The sequence below is a fragment of the Poromitra crassiceps genome (genome assembly GCF_964638095.1).
Source record: "Poromitra crassiceps genome assembly, chromosome: 1".
NCBI lineage: Eukaryota > Metazoa > Chordata > Actinopteri > Beryciformes > Melamphaidae > Poromitra > Poromitra crassiceps.
In genome coordinates this window covers 63,525,964-63,550,210 of record NC_139623.1, presented here as the reverse complement: position 1 = coordinate 63,550,210, position 24,247 = coordinate 63,525,964, and the positions used below count along the sequence as shown (strand labels likewise).

General features: G+C 46.6%; 1 protein-coding gene across 1 annotated transcript in view; it reads right to left on the bottom strand.

The window, feature by feature from the left end:
• The window catches only part of LOC310789804 (cilia- and flagella-associated protein 70-like), a gene marked incomplete at its 5' end in the record, with an annotated part of 125,897 nt that overhangs the window by 3,969 nt on the left and 97,681 nt on the right, over nt 1–24,247 (bottom strand). Inside the window, 7 exons of the mRNA XM_083651483.1 lie at nt 547–636; nt 2,409–2,570; nt 6,186–6,338; nt 12,203–12,357; nt 15,536–15,602; nt 15,645–15,775; nt 17,810–17,925. Coding sequence (XP_083507609.1) covers nt 547–636; nt 2,409–2,570; nt 6,186–6,338; nt 12,203–12,357; nt 15,536–15,602; nt 15,645–15,775; nt 17,810–17,925 — 874 coding nt within the window. The remainder of the gene's footprint in view (nt 1–546; nt 637–2,408; nt 2,571–6,185; nt 6,339–12,202; nt 12,358–15,535; nt 15,603–15,644; nt 15,776–17,809; nt 17,926–24,247) is intronic.

The window sequence follows — 24,247 nt, the reverse complement described above, 5'->3', positions numbered from 1 at the left end:
AATTACGTTTTAGTTATTGGCCCCTGTACTAGTGAGACAGAGCTGTGGAGGCTGTAGCCCCGAAACAAGACTGTTCTGTTAGCTTAGCTACCGCTCGCTGCCAGAAAAGAGTCCCGTGTACATACATAGACTAGCATGCGACTTTCGCTCCCAAGCTGTCTACATCAGCGATGCGCACATATTTACAAGTCCCACAGAAACATTTCAAAGCCACCTACTTGAGAACATTGCTTCTCGGCGACGGGGTTAGAGAAATCAAGTCAAGTCAAGTTTATTTGTAGCACATTTCAGAACAGAGTCTCGTTTAGTTTATTTGTATAGCACATTTCAGAACAGAGTCTCGTTTAGTTTATTTGTATAGCACATTTCAGAACAGAGTCTCGTTTCGGGGCTATGGAGGCTGTTGCTTCAGAATGCTGGGTCTTGATAAACGGTGCGCTCAGCGTCCAGAAGACTGTACCTATTTCAGTTAGTGTATCAAACTAGCTGATAGGACCCCAAGCCTCACTGGTGGGTGTGTGAGCACTGAGCAGCAGTGTTTTTTACCCGGTAACAGGCGATGCCCAGGCCCAGCCAGGTGCGACAGGAGGGGGCGGAGCTGCAGGCCTGCAGGTAGATCTCTTTGGCTCGCTCAAACTGCAGTCACACAGAAGGTTGTGAATCCCCTAGCCTTGACCTGAGACTCAGCCTTCATTCTGAGTCTCAGCTTAGCAACCCCTCATTCCACTGCAGGCTCGGCTAAAATGGCTGTAAGCGACATATCGATATTATCAATCACAATAAAACTGTACCCACCTCCGACACAATGTTGTTATCCAAGATTTGGGTCCCATGGTATTCCCAAATATTGCGTAGTTTCCAATACCAAGCCATTATTCACATGCCAGAGTTGCCAAAATTGTAAACAGTGCAGTACACCCTCCCAACCACTGAGCACTCAACCGATACTGTACATCCGGCGCTGTGGAGCAGTTGAACCCGAAATGACACAGCCGAAGAAGGCTGCGTTTGAGCCTGCAGTGGAATGAGGGGTTGCTAAACCGAGACTCAGAATGAAGGCTGAGTCTCATGTAGAGGCTATGAATCCCCCCAAAAAATCACCAATCTGATTTTCTGAATCTGGTCAAAATCAGTGTCAACAAATCACAAAATCAAATTCCAGTTCAAATAGTAATTTGAAAGTAGCCTATAACTGATGAAATATTGGACTCAACAATGTTACCGCTCGACTTTGTTTTCACCCTGACTCACCAGCTGCTGATTGTTCCTTCACACACTTCAAAGCCCAGAAGATCAGTGAAGGTTGCCTCTGTTGGTGGTGGTGGTGTGTGTGTGTGTTACCTGTCTGTGGTGCAGCTAGAGCTGTCCCAGGCAGAGGTGGACTGTGTGTGTGTGTGTGTGTGTGTGTGTGTGTGTGTTACCTGTCTGTGGTGCAGCTAGAGCTGTCCCAGGCAGAGGTGGACTGTGTGTGTGTGTGTGTGTGTGTGTGTGTGTGTGTGTGTGTGTGTGTGTGTGTGTTACCTGTCTGTGGTGCAGCTAGAGCTGTCCCAGGCAGAGGTGGACTGTGTGTGTGTGTGTGTGTGTGTGTGTGTGTGTTACCTGTCTGTGGTGCAGCTAGAGCTGTCCCAGGCAGAGGTGGACTGTGTGTGTGTGTGTGTGTGTGTGTGTGTGTTACCTGTCTGTGGTGCAGCTAGAGCTGTCCCAGGCAGAGGTAGACTGTGTGTGTGTGTGTGTGTGTTACCTGTCTGTGGTGCAGCTAGAGCTGTCCCAGGCAGAGGTAGACTGTGTGTGTGTGTGTGTGTGTGTGTGTGTGTGTGTGTGTGTTACCTGTCTGTGGTGCAGCTAGAGCTGTCCCAGGCAGAGGTGGACTGTGTGTGTGTGTGTGTGTGTGTGTGTGTGTGTGTTACCTGTCTGTGGTGCAGCTAGAGCTGTCCCAGGCAGAGGTGGACTGTGTGTGTGTGTGTGTGTGTGTGTGTGTGTGTGTGTGTGTGTGTGTGTTACCTGTCTGTGGTGCAGCTAGAGCTGTCCCAGGCAGAGGTGGACTGTGTGTGTGTGTGTGTGTGTGTGTGTGTGTGTGTGTGTGTGTGTGTTACCTGTCTGTGGTGCAGGTAGATGTGTCCCAGGCAGAGGTGGACTGTGTGTGTGTGTGTGTGTGTGTGTGTGTGTGTGTGTGTGTGTTACCTGCCTGTGGTGCAGGTAGATGTGTCCCAGGCAGAGGTGGACTGTGTGTGTGTGTGTGTGTGTGTGTGTGTGTGTGTGTGTGTGTGTGTGTGTGTTACCTCTGTGGTGCAGGTAAAGGTCTCCCAGGCGGAGGTAGACTGTGATTGTGTGTGTTGTTGTCTGTGGTGCAGGTAGATGTGTCCCAGGCGGAGGTAGACTGTGTGTGTGTGTGTGTGTGTGTGTGTTACCTGTCTGTGGTGCAGGTAGAGGTGTCCCAGGCGGAGGTAGACTGGGTGTGTGTGTGCAGGTTGCTGGTTGAAGTCCAGGCTCCTCTCTAGGCTGTTCTGGGCCTTCCTCAGCTCTCCGCTCAGGAAGAGACAGTGACCGCTCAGAGCCCACACGTCTGGATCCTGCTCACAGCAACACAACCAAACCAGCCCTTTACCTTCATCTGGGCACAGTTGAACATTGATATGTTATATTATATATTATATATATATTATTATCTTATTATAGGATAGATGGATGGATGGATGGATGATGGATAGATAGATGATTAGATGGATAGATAGATGGATGGATAGATGATTAGATGGATAGATAGATGGATGGATAGATGGATAGATATATAGATAGATGGATAGATAGATAGATAGATGGATACATGTAGATTGATAAATGGATAGATAGATGGATGGATAGATGGATAGATATATAGATGGATAGATAGATAGATAGATAGATAGATAGATAGATAGATAGATAGATAGATAGATAGATAGATAGATAGATAGATAGATAGATAGATAGATGGATGGATGGATGGATAAATGGATAGAGTATTAGATGGATAGATAGATGATTAAATGGATAGACAGATGGATTATGACAATGCCAAGAAAATGCTCATCAGCCAATTTGGGCGTAAAGATCTCATTATAAATGCACATATGAATAAACTGCTAAATTTGAACACAGTTAAAAGAGCCAATGATGTAGCAGCATTACACAGACTATACAGGGAGACTCAACTTGCTTTGCCCGGGGGCCACTTTCGTAAAAGGATAGGAGGCCAGGGGCCAGTTAATAAACAAACAAACTAATTTTTCTGTAGCGGATTGCTGGAGCTCAGTCAAACTTTATTTCACGTTAGTTTTTATTGTGAATTAGATTCTCTGCTTTCTCACTGGGAACGATTGCTTTCCTTCCGTTCCGTTCCGCACCCGGGAACGATTACCCCCCCTCCTCTCTCTTAACCCCCTCCTCTCTCCCCCGCTGGACTTTAGTAGGTAAGAATACCTTTATGTACTCTGCTGCCATTGAGTGGAACAAAGTTCCAGCATCACTGAAGCTTATTGAGGCACAGAGCAGTTTTAAGCAAGACAGCAATTAAAAAATGGTTGGCTTCCAGTCTCTTAGAATAGGTAGGTACCTAGCACTGTATCAGGGCGAGAATGTATATTGTACTTTATAACTTTGTACTCTATGTAAATTTATATATGTATTTATGTATTGTGAGTCATAAGTATTGTTTTTGCACCTGACAATCCTGTCAGCCATCCCCCTTCCTTTTCCCCCAGAGGACCACAATGGAAATAAGCCTGTGTTTTAATCCTCTGCAGTTTTTTATGTTTCATAATGTCTGCCTTCTGTGAAGCAGTATTATGTGTGTTTTAAATTGTCAAATAAGACGTATGTGGTTCGGAACGGTTGGCTTACACACTCGCAAGTGTTCCGTGCCCGGGCAGCACGCCAAAGCGCTTCCCAGACCACCTTTTCAAGTGGATCCTGTCACGGTTCCCTGTTGCGCGCCCGGGCGCGGAATGGAATGCAACGTTCACACTCAGCAAACGTTCCGAAACTGGGGTCAATTTGTGTGCTCGGGAACGGTACCTGGGCACCAGTGTGAAAGCACCCTAATTCACAATGAAAACTAACGTGAAATGATTAGAAAATGTTCGGGCGCCCACTCTGCACCCTGTCGCGGGCCGCATCTGGCCCACGGGCCGCAAGTTGAGTATCACTGGACTATATGATGACATTGAAATCCAAATGCGTAGTCTAGACTCAATGGGAGTAGTTTCAAACACTTATGGCAACTTGTGTACAATTCTCATGAAATTGATACCCGAAGAAATAGCCTTGGAGTTCATTCGTCAAAATACTGGTGAACAAGAAGAGGATGATGACACAGATGACATGTTCAGTGTGCAACATCTGATGAGGTTTGTGCAAAAGGAGGTTGAAAGTCAGGAGAGGACAGCCAACCTTAGACAAAGTGCAAAACGACAAGATAAAGAAAGACAATGGGAAAGATCCTATATGGAAAAGAGAATGCCAGAAAGAAGATCATACACACCCTCCACAGCAATATTTCGTGCTGCCGACATCAGAAACTATCCTAAGTGTATCTTCTGTGGGGGAGGAGACCACAGATCCATGAACTGTACAAAACTGACTCTTGAACTGAGAGAAAAACTAAGAAACCAAGGCAAGTGTTTTGTGTGTCTGGGCAGCAGGCATGTTACGCGTAATTGTAGGGTGCAGGGAATCACCTGTGAAGAATGTGGTCGAAGACACCATAAAGTTTGTCCTCAATTAGCAAATCAACAAGAAAGACACAGAGACGGAAGACAGGGAAGCACAAGACGGGCTGACAGTCAGCTGACAGCTCTCCCAGTAGTTCAATGAGTAATACAGTATTACTCCAGACGGCTACAATATGGATACACTCACCCACTCAAAGTTAGGTGGCTAGATGTTTATTTGATGGAGGTAGCTCACATAGCTATATAAGACAGGCATGTCCAAAGTCCGACCCGGGGGCCAGATGCAGCTGTAGGATAATGATATGTTTTATTTTGCATGAGTGAATATTGGAAAGAGCAGGATTTAAGATGGGCGTTGTATTTCAGCAGTTTGATCATTTCAGATTGGATGTGTGCCTGCATACTTGATTGATACCTACTGCGCATGTGTAGAAACCCAGAATCTTCTAGAATATTCCATATTCAGTTATCAGACAGCGTGCGTCAGTGCAGAAGGCAGCACACAGCTTTTTGACCGTGCTCCATAAGTCAAGCTTAATTGTAACTTAAAGTAAAAATAAACAAGAACATGATCTAACGTTGGGGTTGTCCTACAACCCAGGTTTTACGAGTGAGAACGAGGATTCTCACACTATGCCAAGCTGCTCACAGCAGGGATCCTCCTGGATGAACGTCCATTTTCTCCCAAAATTGACCCCTATAAAATCACCCATTATGCCTGAAGGCATCCTGGCAACTCTGGCTATGACACGGCCACCCACTCCGCCCCCATGACCGCCACGTCACGTCCATGCCATAAGCTAGAGACCTCACTCATAAGTGTCCAATGATCTGCTGTTCCGAACGAAAGCAGCAAGGCTAGATGTGTGGAATCCTCATTCTCACTCGTAAAACCTGGGTTGTAGGACAACCCCAACGTTTTACTTCGTTTCGAACTTCAGATTCTCACACTCTGCCAGTTATCCAACCAACCTTGCTGCAAGGAAGCACCTCGTGCGACCCTGAGACCCGAGGCTGGCAACAGAGCACATGGCCGTAGCCCGTGGCAACCCGAAGGCATAATGAGTGAATAAGGACCGAACTACCACCTGGCGGCCGACAAAACAGCGTGCGCAAAGGGTGCGTTGGCCACGTCAAGAAGAACCTAACAAAGGTGTGGTGAGTAGACCATGAGGCAGCCGCACACATGTCCTCCACCGACACACCATGCAATAACGCCCAGGATGTCACGACACCCCGCGTAGAGTGGGCCCTAATACCTTCTGGGGGGACTTTCCCCGCGGCAGAATAGAATCTAAACTAATGCTTTTTGGCCAACGCAAGCGGGCCCGATATCTGGCTTTGTCCAGTCCAATTTGCATGCTGATTTGAGTGCTCATGCTCATGAAGGCTTTATCGCACTGGCCATATGCTAGGTTCCGACCTAGCCTTGTTTGCTGTTCTGTGATGTTAGCTTAGTTGTGTCAGAATGAGTACCTGGAGGCTGTGCTGCAGCACCTCCTGCAGGCTGGCGTTGGCGCTGCAGTAGTCTCCTCTGAGCAGCTGCAGTCTGGCCAGACAGACGAGGTAGGAGGAGCTCCGGCCTCCCTCTGCACACAGCAGCTCCCGGGACAGAGCCCTCTGAGCTGCCTGCACACACACACGCACACGCACGCACGCACACACACACACACACACACACACACACACACACACACACACACACACACACACACACACACACACACACACACCACATTTCAGTTTATTATCCATTTAGGAAATTAATCTGGTCCCTGGCACTTTACTTAAAAAATAAATAATAATAATAATAATAATAATAATAATAATAATAATAATAATAATAATAATAATAATAATAATAATAATAATAATAAACATAGGCTATATAATATTATAGGCTGTGTGGTAGTTGAAACATAGTTTCAAGTTGACGTTTATTTCTGTTTGTATTTTTTTATTTTTTTTGGGATGGGGCACGCGGCCCGGTACCAAATGCGTTGCGGCCCGGTACCGGTCCACGGCCCGGTGGTTGGGAACCACTGACAGCACACAATAAAACATGAATAGACAAAATAGAAAAACAATAGTAAAAATAGGAGAAGCCAATATAAAAGGGGAGATTAAAGGTGTGAACAATTAAAGGAGCAAACATTTCAAAAACAGAGAATTAAATTAAAAACAACGCAGGCAGAGAGGAGGGAGGGAATTCAGGAAGGGTCTATGTAAAGTCTGAAGAGATGAGTTTTAAGTTTTATGCAGAAAATGGGTAGTGATGCGGCAGTCCTGATGTCAGGGGGAAGTTCATTCCACCATTTTGGGGCCAGGTAAGAGAAGTCTCAACCGAGAGCGGCTTCTGAGCCCACGTAGCAGGGGAGGGGCGAGACGTCCTGCACTAGTGGAGGGGCGGAACGGGCGGTGAGGGGTTTGGAAAGTGACCATAGACTGTAAGTACGAGGGGGCTGTTTGGTGAATGGCCTTGAAAGCTAGTGCCAAAGTTTTGAATTTGATGCGTGCCAGGATGGGAAGCCAGTGAAGCTCTCGGAAAGGGGGGTGACATGGGAAAATCTAGGTAAATTGTAGACCAGACGGGCTGCTGTGTTCTGAATGAGCTGAAGAGGAAGTATTTCAGAAGCAGGGAGGCCTGCCAAAAGGACATTGCAGTAGTCGATGCGCGACAAGACCAATGACTGTACCAGAATTTGTGTAGCTTCTCTGGTGAGAAATGGGCGGATCTTGCGAATGTTAGACAAACAAACTGGTAGACAAACATACATTCTTGGGGAGACCCTGATGTCACGCAACGGGAAATGGAGGCACACAGACACAGAAAGTCAGAACAATGCGCATGGACGTGAATTCTGTATAACGTCACGGACATGGTCTGAGCTTCGGTTTTTAATACCAATCCTTCCTTATTGTTATGTATGTACTAACTGTACATACATTGAGCCAAGTGTTATGTGTCTAGTTGCTCACTAGTGGGTGCTCTAAGCCTTTGCCAGTCTGACCACTGTACTAATTGCTCTCTCAGTAAAGAAGCAGAGTTGAAATGCAAGCCAATGCGTCCGCGTGTCTTTGCGTGTCTCAAAGTTATTCGCACTTAGACACGTTTAATAGTGTCAACAACCAGGTGTCTTGCTCAGCCAACATAGCTGCGACAGCACGCTCCTGTAGGTTCTCCCTCTACAACATCCGCAAAATCCGTCCCTTCCTCACAAGAGAAGCGACTCAACTCCTGGTCCAGTCACTTATCATCTCTCGCCTGGACTACTGCAACGTGCTCCTGGCCGGCCTACCTGCCACCGACATCCGACCGCTTCAGCTCATTCAGAACGCTGCAGCCCGTCTGGTATTCAACCAACCCAAATTCTCTCATGTCACTCCCCTCTTCCGGGACCTCCACTGGCTTCCCATCTCAGCTCGCATCAAATTCAAGACACTGGTACTGGCCTACAGGGCAGTACACCAGTCAGCTCCCCTGTACCTGCAATCTATGGTCAGGTTCCAAACCTCTCACCGCTCCCTTCGCTCCTCCACCAGTGCAGGGCGCCTCGCTCCTCCTTCGCTACGGGCGCTCAAAAGTCGCTCATCCCGATCTCGACTCTTCTCGTCCCTGGCACCCCAATGGTGGAACGAGCTGCCACCTTCGGTCAGGACTGCTGAATCACTGCCGATCTTTCGGAAAAGACTAAAGACTCACCTTTTCAGGCTCCATCTGGGCCCTTCTTGATCTACCGTAAATTCCGGACTATAAGACGCACCGGTCTATAAGCCGCGGGACCAAAATTGACTATTTTTTTCTTCTATAAGCCGCACCGGTCTATAAGCCGCGGGTGTTTTGATGTTTAATTACCATATGAAAGGGTTCGTGCACAGAGAGGAATGTCGGGAAAGAGATCGCTGTTTGGGGAAGCTCCCATTTATTAACATTTCAACAAAACAAAACAAAAGTCAGGTCACTAATCCCCAGACAAAATCACACAACAATAGGCTATATGTGCAGCAAACCTGTAACCAGAGAAGTCAAGTCACTAATCCTCGTCTTCCTCTTCTTCCTGCGTACTGAAACCACCAAAGTCCTCATCTTCAGTGTCGGAAACGAACAGGTTCAGGGTGGCTTCGTCAACCACTCTCCTCTCTCCTTCATTGTCACTCAAAACCAACGAACTCCTCTTCATCACTGTCGGCATCGAACAGCCTCTGAAGCCTCTGACGGCCCTCAGCGCCAGCTGTGGCGGCGTCATTCTCTTCATCCCGCAGCAGTCCAGCGTTTTGGAACCCGTTGGTGATTGTGGATGTTTTCACACTCCTATAATATTCCGTGATCTTCCTTTGTGTGAATTCGCCGAAGTTTGTGATTTTCTCCTGGTAGTCGGGAGGGAGTTGTTCAGTAGTTCTCCCCCGGACGGACAGTCCCTTTCGTCTCATGAATCGAAAGCACCAAGATGGCCCACCTCTGAAATGTTCAATTTTCATCTCGGTGGCGACTGTTTTGGCCTTCTGTCGGATCTGCACCGTGGAAACGCCTCGGCCGTCTGCTCTCTGGGTCAACACCCAGTCCTCAAGGGAATCTTCAAGTTCCGGCCATCTGCTTTTGTGGCCTCTGAAGGACTTTTTTGTCTTCTTACACTGAGACAGTTCCTCCTGCTGCACCGTCCAACGCCTCACCATTGACTCATCGATGCCCAGGTTACGCGCGGCTGCTCTGTTTCCCTCTTTTAGTGCGAGTTCGACTGCTTTCAGCTTGAAAGCTGCTTCGTGTGAATTTCTGCGTACCTTCCCCATGGTAAGTGAGAGAGAGACTGCTCGTCTTGTTGTGATTCCGGGCTGATGAACTTTGCTTACCGTAATTACCATATGTAAGGGTTCACGCACAGAGGGGATTGTTGGCTGTTTGAGGAAGCTCCCATTTACCGTATTACCGTAACATTTCAACAAAACAACATAACACAACACCTTTGTTTATTTCGACAGTGCACACAGTGTCCGCGGTGTGGTGAAAAGAGGGCAACAGAGGAAATTAAAACAGAAGTGGATTTATAGGTAGAAAGAGTGCTAAAAAAGAGAGATTTTATTTGTATTTGAAATTTTTTTTCTGAAAAAATCCATAGATAAGCCGCACCGTTATATAAGCCGCAGGGGCCAAAAAACGGGAAAAAAGCCGCGGCTTATAGTCCGGAATTTACGGTAACTTCTTTCTCTCTCTTTCTAAAAAAAAATAATAATAATAAAAAAAAAAAAATCCTAAACTAAACTCGTACCACTGTTCCTTCAGGATTTGTAGTTGTCATAGACTGTGCTCCATAGTTGATTGCTCTATTGCTGACAAAAAGTGTGTTATTGTAAGTCGCTTTGGATAAAAGCGTCTGCCAAATGACGAAATGTAATGTAAATGTAGGTGTAGACATTACATAAATTGGCGACGAGGTGTTGAGTCTAAAGTTTTTCCTCACTTGCGAGCGTCTGAGTCGCGTTGTGAGTGAAGTCTGGACGAGAAAGAACATCCACGCTACGACGCAAGCTCGGTATTAGTTAGTTCATTGAAGTGCTAGCTAGTTAGTACACGTGGGACTACGCTAATGAGCCAGTCCCCCCCCGCAAGTTCGGGTTTGCAAGTGAACCAAGAAGAACGACGCAGAATGGCTGCAATCATCGGACATATGGCTCCCTTTGATGACCGCGTGAGCAGTGGGCAATGTATGTTGAATGCTTTGAGCATTATGTCCTTGCTAATGAGATCAAAGACACCAAGAAAGTGCCGGTGTTGCTCAGCGTGATGGGGCCGAAGACATATGGTTTACTGCGCAGTCTCATTGCACCTACAAAGCCTGGAGATATGGATTACGCGGACATCGTGGAGGAGCTACAGGGTCACTTCGCCCCCAAGCCTCTTGTGATTGCAGAGAGGTACCGTTTCCACAAGCGTAACCAACAGGACGGTGAGTCTGTGGTGCAATATGTGGCCGTATTGAAGAGGCTTGCAGAACATTGTGAGCTACCAATAATAAATGGAAAAGAGATGGAAATGGAGCTGGACACAGGGGGTGCTGTCTCTTTGATACAGGGGGTGCTGTCTCTTTGATATGGAGCTGGATACAGGGGGTGCTGTCTCTTGGATACAGGTGCTGCTGTCTCTTTGATACAGGGGGTGCTGTCTCTTTGATATGGAGCTGGATACAGGTGCTGCTGTCTCTTTGATACAGGGGGTGCTGTCTCTTGGATACAGGTGCTGCTGTCTCTTTGATACAGGGGGTGCTGTCTCTTTGATATGGAGCTGGATACAGGTGCTGCTGTCTCTTGGATACAGGGGGTGCTGTCTCTTGGATACAGGTGCTGCTGTCTCTTTGATACAGGGGGTGCTGTCTCTTTGATATGGAGCTGGATACAGGTGCTGCTGTCTCTTGGATACAGGGGGTGCTGTCTCTTTGATTTCTAGGGGACAGTATGAAAGCAGCCTGTCATGACTAACTGATCACTGGACGCTGTTAGGATGTCAATATTGAGATGTCGACAGTGATGATGTCATAATTCATGATCATGTCATCTTTGATGGTCTCACTGATGATGTCATAACACAATGTGATGTCATATTCGGGACCTATAAGAGTTGGCTCTGCTAGTCCTCTGCAGTTGTCCATAGATTCATCTCATGGCAACCTTCTGCAACAGTTCCCATCTTCGAACCTTGCAGACTCAGCTATCAAGTCCTACAGCGTTCCTAGTTATCAAGACTTCAGTTTACCAAGTGTGTCTTGGCCATCAAGTATCTGCACGTAAATCCTCCAGTCTCACAGTATACCTAACAAAAAGCCAGATTAGATAATGCTAACGTTATTAGATAATGTTAGCTTGCTTGCGTGAGTGACTTTTATCAGCTAATGTTAAGAAGCAACCAACACCGGTCTATGCTGTCAGCCTGTCTCAGTGTGTTGGCCAGGCAGCTGCTGGGCTCGAGCAACTATGGCGCACATGCATACAGACTGCTTGCAGTTACTGCCACTAACGGCCACCGGTGTCAGTAAGAGTCAGAAGTTACACATAGGGTCTTTAAAAAGTAATACAATTAATTTACTTATTACTTGGTATCAAAAGTAATTAGTTACGTTACTCATACTTTACTATACTTCCGTTCACACTTTCCGAAAAAGCCAACCTGTTTATCCAGCTCCCGAACTGAATCCACTTTATTGGAACAATTAAACTTTGGAGGAGTCAATAATAATCCAAACTGCAGAGTTTTTATTTATTTGCCTAGCTAGGACAAAAAACAATCACGTTCTGGCAACGCAATAGTCTCGAATAGCCAGACCTATCTCCCCACTTTGTTTTAGCGCTGTGCCAGCCAGCACTGGAGAAAGTAAAGTAACTTGGATTAGTAACTGTAATATAATTACTGTTTTGGAAAATCTAAGGGATTAGATTACTGGGAATGTAATACAATTACAGTAACGTGTCACTTTACTTTACTGCTAAACACTGGATAGTTGTACCTGCACAGCGTTGTTCTGCAGCAGGAACTGCAACGTCTCCCTGTAGATGGTGGTGGTGGGTCTGGGGGAAGCTGGTCTGGGCCGGACACCCGTGGAGCCAGCGGACACACCTCTCTCCTCTCTCTGTGTGTCCTTCTCTGCCTCTGCGTCCTGCTCTGCACAGTTAACAAAATCAAGGTCATACTGGCTGCTCTGGGCACCCAGGGTCACCGTCACACACTTAGGGGCCCTTTACACGAGGACAGTTTCTGAAAGAAACGACACAATAGCGTTTCCTTCACACCTTTTCCTTCACACCTTCTCCCTGTTTACATGAGCGCTGTTGAATTTTTAAAACGCCGTAATGTACATACCAAGGTCGCTAGGTGGCAGTGTGATCACCTTATTCTTTGCCCATACAAGGACGCTTACTGCATGACGTAATTTCGCTTTAAACGCGGAAGTAGAGTACACTTTCCGCAGTCATTTAGACTTGCCAAAAAGCTTTTTTCAAGCTAAAAAAACCCCCCAAACTGTTAAAGTTTTAATATTTGTCGGGAGAATGTAACATATATGTGACCAGTTTATCAGAATAACGCCTATTGGAAATCTTTAACGAGCAGCGAGGACCGGGAGCGCTGACTGTGATCTGTCACCCTACTGCTACTGGCAGTGAGAAAACACTGTCGACTGCTTTGTAACTATAACGTTAAATGCCGACCGGGTACAGCCATCGGCTCCTCGCAGCAGTAACGCTATGAACATGTAACTGAAGTTGGCCGCAGTGTAGCTTAATTCTGAGTGTTGCCAAACTTCATTCATACTGACGTTGTATTTGGTTGTCAACTCGCGCATGGCTATGGCGTGTGTGTCGCCTGTAAGCACGTCGTCAGAGTTTCTGAAATGTGCCGTTCCAAAGCGATTACATGGAGCGCTCAGCGGGAAGCGTCTCTAACAATTTCACTCTGGAGGGTGGTTCTAAAATGTGTCGTTTCCTAAGCGCGAATTCGCCGTCGCCGTCTTAACGGGAGGCACTAACGATACAATAATTCCTAATAAGTCCTCGTGTAAAGTGCCCCTTAGTTTGATGTAGTCTGAAGGTTAGAGCAAGTGCAGATTTAACATTAGAACCAGTGAGAACCCAATGTCAGAGCCCATCGTCTATCTGTCTGATGACAATCAGAGCCAGTGGTCATCCGGCCCAAGACTTCCTCTTCCCTGTGGTCATTGTTTACAATCCGATTAGCAACTTGTGTCACAGTCCTTTCGTGTCTTTTGCTGTCTTGCGAAGGCATTGGTGGTGCACAGCGTTTTTGTCTGATATTTTTTATTTGCAGCCATGTCTGTAATAATGACACCAGCAATTATGCTTTTGGCTTCTTCACTGCTGTGATTGTACGCCAAGGGTAACATTTCTTTTCAAAATACAGATTTTGTCCCACCCAATTTTTCACTGCAAAAATCGTGGATGTGGGCCGACCTTACTGTCTTTCAGAGGCTGTAGCAAGCTCATTCTTAAAACTAGAGTTAAGAAAATAGTATTATATGAAACTTTGAGACCTAAGGCATCCATTGGTACCAACTGTCATGTTAGCTTGTCGGGAAGGGGGCTAAATAACACTCCAAATTTAGGCAAAATTTTTGCAAAAACGGGCATGTCCATTTTCAAAAGGGGTCCTTGACCTCTTACCTCAAGATATCTGAATAAGAAAGAGTTCTATGGGTAGCCATGAGTCTCGCCGTTACAGACAGGCTCACTTTATGCTCTCATGCAAAAACAAAAACATCAAAAATAAAGAAAATGCAGTTTTTTGCATGCAGTATACATGTGTTATTTTTTGCCTAATTGTATTTGAATATTTCTGCATACTCGAGTCCCGGCCTAAACAGTCTTGGAATTCAACTAGTCCTCCAACTCATATGCTCCATGAGGTCGTAATGCAGCAACACCTGGAATACGACCATATCGCTAGACTAGCGCCCCTCAGTGGCAGAGAAAAAGTACTACGCAACTTCCGCCCAAGCGACTTTTTTGACCCTCTTGAAACACCTAAACGTGACACTGCCACTCCTCCTCAGAATGACATTTAGCTCTAAGGAGGACAACATTTTGCCTAAAACACAAAAAACATTTCACTAATTTTAAAAAAGGGGAAGGAGGAAATAGACCCGGCCAGCTACAGACCCATAGTGCTCCAGATTTTTGACAGAAAGGTAATCACTAAAACGCTGGCTACCCGGTTGAATAAATATCATCCAATACATCCATCATTCATCCTGATCAGAAAGGAATCATCCCGAATAGGTTCTCTTTTTTCAATGTCAGAAGCCTCCTTAATACCATATACGCAGATCACAGTAAGACCAAGGGTGCGGGCGATTTTATCACTTGACGCACTGCAGTGCGTCAAAAAATCAGGCTTTACTGTAAGGCCTATGGGATAACCCTTCTCTGCTCCTCCCTACGTGCAGCAATCTCTGACGCAGGGGACGACGGTCGCAAAGAGACTCATTTTGAAAGAGTCGAAGTCCCACTCTCCACCTTCTTTTCAGGTGTGGCTGGCGGACATGGTTTCAGTTGTGCGTATGGAGAGACTCAGGTTCCTGAGGACCAACTCACTTAGGAAGTTCTCAATTATTTGCGACTCGTTCCTGGCCTACTTTGATGAGGTTAGAAACGATGAATAACTCGCCCCACTAACCTCTCATGGACTCTTTGCACAGGATTTTATGTACAGCATCCCTTACAAGCACTTAAGCGCCTTATGCAACTGGTAGCATCATATTGTAATGTTGGTATGTGTTTGTTTTTCTTTGTATATGTTTGTGTGTGCGTTTGTTTTGCTTTTGTTTGTTCTGAAAATTAAAAAAAATAAATATTGAAAGAACAACATTATTCAATTCCTTGCACGGAATTGAATAATGTCACTGTATTAGTATAGCCATCAATATCTTATGCTAGATTATTAGTCTATTACAAAATGAGACCGAGTCTCCAACTTCCGAGTCGGAATGCATGAATGCTTGAGTCCAAGTCCAAGTCATCAGCGCTCAAGTCCAAGTCGAGTCACGAGTCATGAAAATGTGTCCAGAACTCGAGTCAGAGTCCAACTCGTCTTGACTACAACACTGACTCAACTCCATTCTGGCGTCTCAAGTTGCTAATCAGACTGTAAACAATGACCGTGTGTACGGAAGAGAAGTCTTGGCCCGGATGTACCCTGGCTATACCGGAAGCGTTCAAATATGGTTGTCGCCCCAGAGTATAATTGTCATCAGATGTTTCTGAGATTGGTGAGAACCAGACCTGGGCCCAGGAAGACTTGCTGGAACCAAACCCCAAATCAGCCTCACCTGGCTTCACACTGGGAGACTGACAGGCAGCCATGGCCTCCCCCTCCTCCAGATGTTTCTCCTCTTCCTCCTCCAGATGTTTCTCCTCCCCCTCCTCCAGATGCTTCTCCTCTTCCTCCTCCAGATGTTTCTCCTCCTCCAGCTGTGGCCCTGTTGTCTCTTCTCTCCTTAGCTGCCTGTCAGCCTCCAGGAAGGCCCTCTCAGCCTGGATGCTGTTGTTCTGAGCCTCATGGAACAAGCCTGGAACAAGCCATGGTATCAGTCCCACCTTGTGTCTATCAGTATCAGTACTAGAGGTCAGAACATAGTACTCACATCAGTACTCACATTTCTACACTGAAGCCACTGAGAGCTGACCTTTTCTGCTGATGTTCAATATATTTAAATTTGAAAATTTCATGTAAAAAAATACAATTACTTTCCCCAGGGTTAAAAGGCTTTATATAGAATGATATATATATATGATATATATATTGTCATTTTTCTTTTTTATTAATTTGTGATATATAGAATTTCGATATATCGTCCCATCTATAGTGTCGAATAGACATTCGACACTATAGATGGGACGATATATCGAAATTCTATATATCACAAATTAATAAAAAAGAAAAATGACAATATATGTATCATGGTGCAGAAAAATGATCCCAATATTTTATTCTGTGGTAGTAGTCACCAATGAGACAGTTTCACGTGCTCCCCATCCAAATCATATTATTGTCAGTTTGTAATATTTTTTACCAGTCGCGGGAGTGGGTCTGATATTGTTTTCACCTTGTGTGTGTGTGTGTGTGTGTGATCATGGCAAAATGTGGTCCTGGAGACAACTATTATAGTGGGAACTATCACAGAAGTGGTTTAGAGTACTTTGCCAGGTGTTTATTTGTCTGTCTGTGGACAGATTTTGCGAATGCAATAATGTCAAAACCGTGCAGGATGCAGTCTCGAAATTTTGCAGGTGTGTAGTTGACATCAAAATGAAGGCCGGATTCCAAAACAGGCGTGATCCAAGCAAGTCACACCCCCCCCTTTACGCACCTGGCCCACATTTGTTTTAAGTCACGGCTGTCACTGCTGCTGTTTACATTCTAGCAGCCAATGGCATCACTGGAAAGATTCTGTCTCAGAACTAAACAGAATTCTATACATCCCATTGACCTTTTATTGATCATGTCTATCATGGTTGATCAAGAAGATCAGACCACATATTGGATATTGACTCATATGGAGAGGTAAGCAGATGTTCCATCACTACTCTCTAAAGCCAGACTAATAGCTGGAACAAACTGCCTGAAGACCTCAGATCTGCCCCAACGTTACTTACTTTTAAAAATAGACTAAAGACTTTTATGTTTACCTTCGCTTTTAACTGCTGACAGCTGCTTATTGTAATTACTGCTAAAAGCTGCAGGTCTGGGGGATGGTGTGTGTAACGGATATAGCCGCCGCCTTAGCCAAATCTTTTGTCTAGAAGAGGGTGGTGCGAGGTCCATGGAGGGACATTCACGTGAGATATACGGTATATGAAATTCACTATCGCCGTACTACGGATATACTCACTGCCTTGGATAACTATTATCCAGAAGAGGGTGAGGTGCTGCGTCAGGAGGGGACGCACGCGTAAGGGGGGCTTACTAGAGCCGTACTCGTTTTAAGCAAGGTTTAGAGAAAAAAAACTGCCTGTTTGTCAATGGGCAACAGAAAGACGCAAGCTGAAAGGTATGCTTGGCGTCCAAACTGCAGTATACAGATAAAGAAACATATACCCAGACCTGAGTTTTGCAAAAGGCCTGTTGCCTAATGCACTTTTTATACTCTCTTTTTTAAAGTTTTGTTGTGATGCTTTTAAATGTCCATTTTATTCTCTTCTTTTATTCTTTTATTTCCTGTCATCCATTTTATGTGAAGCACTTTGAATTGCCTCTGTGTATGAAATGTGCTATACAAATAAACTTGACTTGATTTGACTTGACTTGACTTAATGAGAGTGCTTGAGTGAAGGTAAGCTCTGGTTCAGTATCAGCAGAGTGTTTGAGTGAAGGTAAGCTCTGGTTCAGTATCAGCAGACTGCAGCAGAATGTTTGAGTGAAGGTAAGCTCTGGTTCAGTATCAGCAGAGTGTTTGAGTGAAGGTAAGCTCTGGTTCAGTATCAGCAGAGTGTTTGAGTGAAGGTAAGCTCTGGTTCAGTATCAGCAGAGTGTTTGAGTGAAGGTAAGCTCTGGTTCAGTATCAGCAGACTGCAGCAGAGCACCTGCAGGCCTCCCTGCTCACCAAACAGCGTCCAGGCCATCACGCTGGTCGCCCCCACGCCGGCCGCCCGCTCCAGGAAAGTCTCTGCTTCTTTGTATCGGCCGGCCATCTCTGCCAGGATCCCACACATCATCAAGCTGCAGACAGACAGGATTTGTTTGTGTCTGTATTCAAGGATTTTTGGGGGTGATTAGCATCTTTAGTTTCATTGGCTAATATTGTTTCACATGTGATGTGCATTGTTTTTGGAAATATGACACATATAATATAATATAATATAATATAATATAATATAATATAATATAATATAATTTCAATCATGAGAGACCGGTCGGTAAGGTTTAACAAGAGACATTATTTAGCAAATGGCATGCATGGCAAGTACTTTGGCGTATGACTCCCTTGTAAGATGGCGCTCCTCTTTAGGTGAGAGGGCGGCGTCTATTTGGGCTAGAAGAGAGAATGACGCTTCAGGGGGAATGAACAGCCGCGATGCCAGCTGCTGCTATGATCCGCCAGAGTGGGGGGTGACGTAGGACCGTCGCTATATATACTAGGATGAACTGAGGATGACTGACGTCATGAACTGAGGAGGACTGATATCATGATTGACGTCACGCTTGGGCTTGACTGACGTCACGGGCTGATCAGGTAATACAGATATGCCGGCCTCTCTCTCAGCTTGAAATTTGGTATGGAAAAGTCACATAATATAATTAAGCAATATATCACGAGAGCAAGTGTGTTGTGGTGAATATATCCCCCTGATCAGTTGTTATCCCACGAGGCCGCAGGCCGAGTGGGATAACAACTGAGCAGGGGGATATATTCCACAACACACGCTGCTCGAGTGCTATATTGCTTTTATAAAAGGGTTCCAAGTATAATAATATAATAATAATAACACTATAAGTCCGACTGGCATGGTATTCTGAGAGTCAGTTGAAACACTACTGTAAGGCGGGACCTCTAGCAAGAAGATAGACGTGCGGGTGATTTGATTGGATCGTTCTGGAGACTGAAGTCGACATTGGCCAATCCTGGCGCTTGCTGCGAACCTGAGAGCTTTTTGCAAAGTCCGACACCAGAGCTGTACCAAGTAACGTTACGTCTTATTTAGAGATGCGGGGTTAAGAGTGAGGGCGCGCGAGAGAGGGGTTAAGACATTAGCCCGCGTCTATTCTTGTACAAAACATAATTTTCTGCGAAGTATTAGTAAAGTTATAAGCGAAGATCGATTCACAAGGATCTGAAAGGTGTCTCCGCCATTTTGTTTTCAAAGCCTTTTAGTAAGAGAGTTGCGCCATCATGCGTCCATAATGACTCATTGTACAAAGACTTGAAGCAGTAGTGACCCTCCATACAGCAGATCAGGAGAAAGCTGTTTGCTTGCCCGACACCAACTAACATTACGGGGTTAAATGCGGGGTTAAATGCGGAGTTAACAGCCTTTCTTTTGCAAAGAAGACATTAGCCCGCATCTATTCTTGTACAAAACATCATTTTCTGCAAAGTATTAGTAAAGTTATAAGCGAAGATCGATTCACAAGGATCTGACAGCTGTCTCCGCCATTTGTTTTTCTACGTTGTCATTTGAGGTAAGCCTTATTATTACTCTCTTAGTAAGAGAGTTGCCATGGCAACCAATAACCCATGGCCATGGGTTATTGAACTCGGTTACTGGAATTATACAATGGCTGTGAACCAATCAGATTGCTTGATTTGAGAGAGCCATTTTATAATATAATATAATATAATACAATATAATATATACAGGGCCCTATCTTGGTACAGGCGATATCCCCTATTTGCGCTTGCGCACCTGTTTGCGTGTGCCTTAAGGCAGGGAAGATAGCAGTCAGCCTTGCGCTAGTGTCCAGGTGTTATGTCAAGTTTTGCACCCCCGCCCGACAGTAGCTAAATGCATCCCCACCTCACGGGAGCATATTGTAATGATTTATACAGAAATGTAACTGTTTAAAAGTGATAATTGTCTGGGTAGACGTGACCTCCCTGTTTTCTAAGTTAACACATTCACTGCCAGCCGTTTTTCAATACTGTAGTTAGCTTCTGCCAAGGTTTTTTTTTGAGGATTCTGGCTCATCTTTCAAGAGCCGAGGATTCGTTTCTGTTAGGATTTTGTGAACACACAATATCTCAAAAGAACTAATAGAATGTGTGCTTTCTCTGTCTAAAAGAGTTAGTTTGTAGAGTTAGTAGTTATGTAAGCATTAGCAGTCGAATACAGCATGGTTTCAGCGTCTGAAAATTTATTCTGAGATAAACGGCTTTTTGTGAAATTCGATAGAACAGTCACTTTAACCATTCATTTTTGGCATCAGTAAGACGTCAGACATCTAAACAATAGTTTTGAACAGTAATTTCCTCCATAACAGCAGGAAACACCCCTCTCCTTCAAACTCCTCCCTCCGTGTGTGTTCTTCTTGGCTGCAGCGGGCGTGTCACAAGCTCGTTTCTGCTGCTGCTGTAACCTCGCGTCACCAGGCTCACTGCTTTGCTGCTGCTCCTGTCTGCTGGCGGCCGCTCGGCAAGTCTGGATATGGGCTCGCTCGTTTCTTGCGGTTTCGGTTGAGAGCTTTGATGAAGCTTTTGCGATTCTGGTCTTATTTATGCTGCGTGTTTCAAAGTGTCTTGCACCCATAATCTATTATGCAAATTTGCAATCCCCCCCCGCCAGCTCCCAAACGCGAAAGCAAAAGCGTTTTCGCCAATCCATTTTCATGAGAATGGCTTCCTCACACTGCTTTTTGCTTGCCTTCCTCTAGTTTGGAGAGCACTGTTGCCACTTAGTGGGTCGGTGGAATGGGTTGTACACGGTCGGTGGCTCCAATATTTTTATAGGAGACGTGGGGAGCATTGATCCACGTCCCACCGTCAAAAATTTTTTTTTTTTTTTAAAGCCGAGATATCTCGTCATTGGCAGTCAACCGTTGGATTCTGTAAGCCGAGATATCTCGTCAATGGCAGTGAACGTGTTAAAACAGCCCCGAAATATGGTGGGGATGCAATTTTCGGCGGGGATGCGGAAACCTTCACGACACGTGCCGCAGGCGCAAATTAGAGCCGTGCCAAATCATCTGCGCCCCCAAAATGTCAGCGCAAACGGGATTTGGGTGGTCTTAAGCACCAGAATTATTCACAGGTGTGGCCAGGCAATGCCTGGGCGTTACATCAATAAAACCAATCAGATTCCCGTCTCCCAATCGCTGTGCGAGGCATGCAATATGCTGTAATTCTCTCCATGCTTAATAGAGTGGACTCACTCGTGCCGAGGACAGAGAGAGATGGAGAGAGCTTATTGACAGATCGTCTGTGGTGCCAACGACCCTCTGGGTTATGGGATAGGTGAAGGTGAATAGCCATTGTCTATTGTCCAACAAGTTTTACTTTGTTTCGAACTCAAGCTCTCACTCTAGTGCCATTTCGCTGCGCACAGCAGCCAACTGGAAGAATATCATTTTGCTCCAAAAATGACCTTTTTTATAAAACCAACCATCCACCGACAGGTGGCATGGTGAGCTTGGGAAATGAGACGGTCACCTACATACCTTCCCCCGTGACACGTCAGGTCCGCTCAGTTTCCCAAGATGTCACTCTTCGTTCTTCCAGCCCACCTGTTAGGACGTGTCATCGAAAGCTCCGTGTGCTAACATAGTTTGTGCTCTGAGGCCGAGCTAATTCCGTCTAAACTTGCCCGACCCGACTAAACTCCAAGGCGTCAGCGGACGAGATCCAACAGGCTTCGGGGACAACCGATCCTGTTCTCTTCGCCAAGGGCGGCGGTCACAGCTAATCTAAAGCTAAGAGTGACTTGCCTTGTATTTTGTGTTGGCTACCGCAGTGTAGCTAATGCATGCTCTTACCCTGGCTGGGGTAACGCTAACTGAGATATAAGCTTAGCGAATACGCTAGCTAGGTCAGCTCGCTTTCACACGAGTGTGTTTGCCGCTTCTCTCAGTACTTTGTACCATTGTGCAAATAGCATCTACAAGTTTGACCTTCTGAGATTGGCTAGCTTCGCTAGCCGCTAGCTTTCAGCTTGCGGTTACGCTCGCTTCCCCGTGCTTACTAAGGGTACAGGCTCGCTTCACAGGCTTGTGCGCAGGCTTGTGTAATAGCTTGCGCTTGTCTCTCGGTACTTACGCCAGCTTAGCTACTGTAGTGGCTTGTTCACACTTGTTAACGAGTTAACAGGTTGTGTGTGTTTGCTGCCTTCCCTTAGGGCTAGGCTATTGCCGCTTACTTTACCGTTGCACACGCACGTTCGCTAGCCTCCGGGTGATTTACTCTAACTTGTGTTTCGCGCTAGTTTGCTAGCTTGCTTAAACGGTACTCCCGCTAACAGGGTGCGGCCTGCAGGAGCTTGCTACTTAGTGGTTAGCTTCCTGCTTTTCTCTTGTGCTACTAAGCATGCATAAGGGAAAGTCAGCAAGGGGATGCGCCTTGTGTAAGGCTACGTTGGCCGAGTATGACCGGCACGATATGTGCGTGTTCTGCCTTGGGCAGCACCGCCGACACATCATTACATCACATTACATTACATCACATTAAAAAAAAAATCCGAACTAGACGAGCAGTCTGAGTTTAGGTGGGGCGATGAGCCCATACCTTCATTCATAGAGCGGGGCGAATTCCCCAGGTGACCCCATAGTTGAGACCACCCAGGGGGAGGTTCCCGGTGGGGAGGAGGCCTGGGACGGTGCTAGCACCGTCACTGCGGCTGCGGAGGAGGAAGCTCGCACGGAAACGAATGAGCCCTACCAAAAGCAGTTTCGCGGGGTGATGTCCAGGGCTGCAGCTAAGCTGGGCCTCGCTTGGGCTGACCCACCCAAGCCCCCTGCATCAGTGCTACAGTGGTGCTTTTTTCAAGCCACACTGCGTGAACATGGCTTCGTGGTCTACGCTGGACGGCTCGGCTCGGCTGGGATTCACGAGAATGCCCCCCCTGGTGGAAGTGGTGGCGGCTCACCTGCCCCCCCCCCCCCCCCACCAGCAGGCCGACACTGCCTTCTAAGGCGTGCCAGTTGACGGCCAGGCTGGCCGAAAAGTCTTATCTGGCTGCGGGTCAGTCCGCTGCCATGACTAACAACCTGGCCATCCTTCAGGGTTACCAGGCCGTCCTCTTGAAGGAACTGCAGGGTAACCCAAAGCCGGAAATGTACACCGAGCTCTGGATGGCCATGGACTATGCCCGCCGTATGGTGAACTGAACAGCCCAGAACAGCGGTAAGGTCCCACGGCCGACCAGGATGCGCGGCCCCCGCCCACAGCAGCGTAAACCTGGCGCTGCGGGTGCGGCCGGGAAACTGGCCCGCTCTTAGTCACCCTCTTTGGGGGGGGGGGGGGGGGGGGAGCTCAGTGCCCAACTTCGGCCCGGACCGGAGCTCATCAGAGGCCCGCTCAGACTGCCCCTTGCTGGCGCTATGCGTCCGGCAGGGGTGGCAGCTCGCCAAGGTCTGGGCTCAGTGCCAGCCTTCGGCTTGTAGCTTATCCCCGTTTCCTTTCGCTGTCGGCAGTTCATGTGCCAGACCGCCTGAATTTCGGGGCCGACCTGCTGCCCCGGGGCAACCCGCGTCAGACAGAGAGGAGCAGATTTGGGCCAGGTTCGGCCGCGCCCGTGTCAATCTCTTCGCATCGCAGCACACGACGCATTGCCCACTGTGGTTCTCGGTCCAAGAGGACAGCCCCCCAATGCTGGCACACGCGTGTCCCCGGGGCGGGCTCTATGCGTTCCCCCCTGATCTCCCTGATTCGACAGGTGTTGGACAGGGTGAGGGAACAGCGCCTGCGGCTCATTTTGGTGGCCCCCTTTTGGCCCAAGCAGATATGGTCGGTGGAGGACATGTGCGCTGCGGCCTCATGGTCCTCTCATCACACGTTTGTTAGGTACTACAGTCTTGATGGCTAATCTTTAGTATGGCTATTCTTTACAACACAAACAATAATAATTAGTTGCAGGGCAGTAGAATGAAACACAAACTGAACCACACCACCAGTTCGATTTTCAAAGATTACATTAGAGCAAAACGGGTAGAATAAACGTTATTTAGCGTATAGTTCAGTCCAGTTCTCTCAGTTTGTTTATAAAGGAACAAAAATTCTCCACTTCGGGATTTCCATGTTACCAGTTCAGTTCACTTCACTCAACAAAAGTACTCCACTCCGGGATTTCACGGTTATCCAACACAACTCTTAAACCCAGGGAAAGCTATAAGCTAAAGCTAATGATAGACGTTTTGCTGTCGGCTCCTCAATGGATTTCCTTGGGATGATGAGAGGATGGGAGGAGATGTTTTGCCAGGTTTAACGTTAGGAGGACACATGCAAATATGGATCAAACGCAGACTTTACACAGCGCAAATGCCTGGGTAGGCTAGGCGGATGGAGTGGAGGTAACATCTCCCTGCTCTTTAGCCTACTCACCGGCTGATTTGTGCC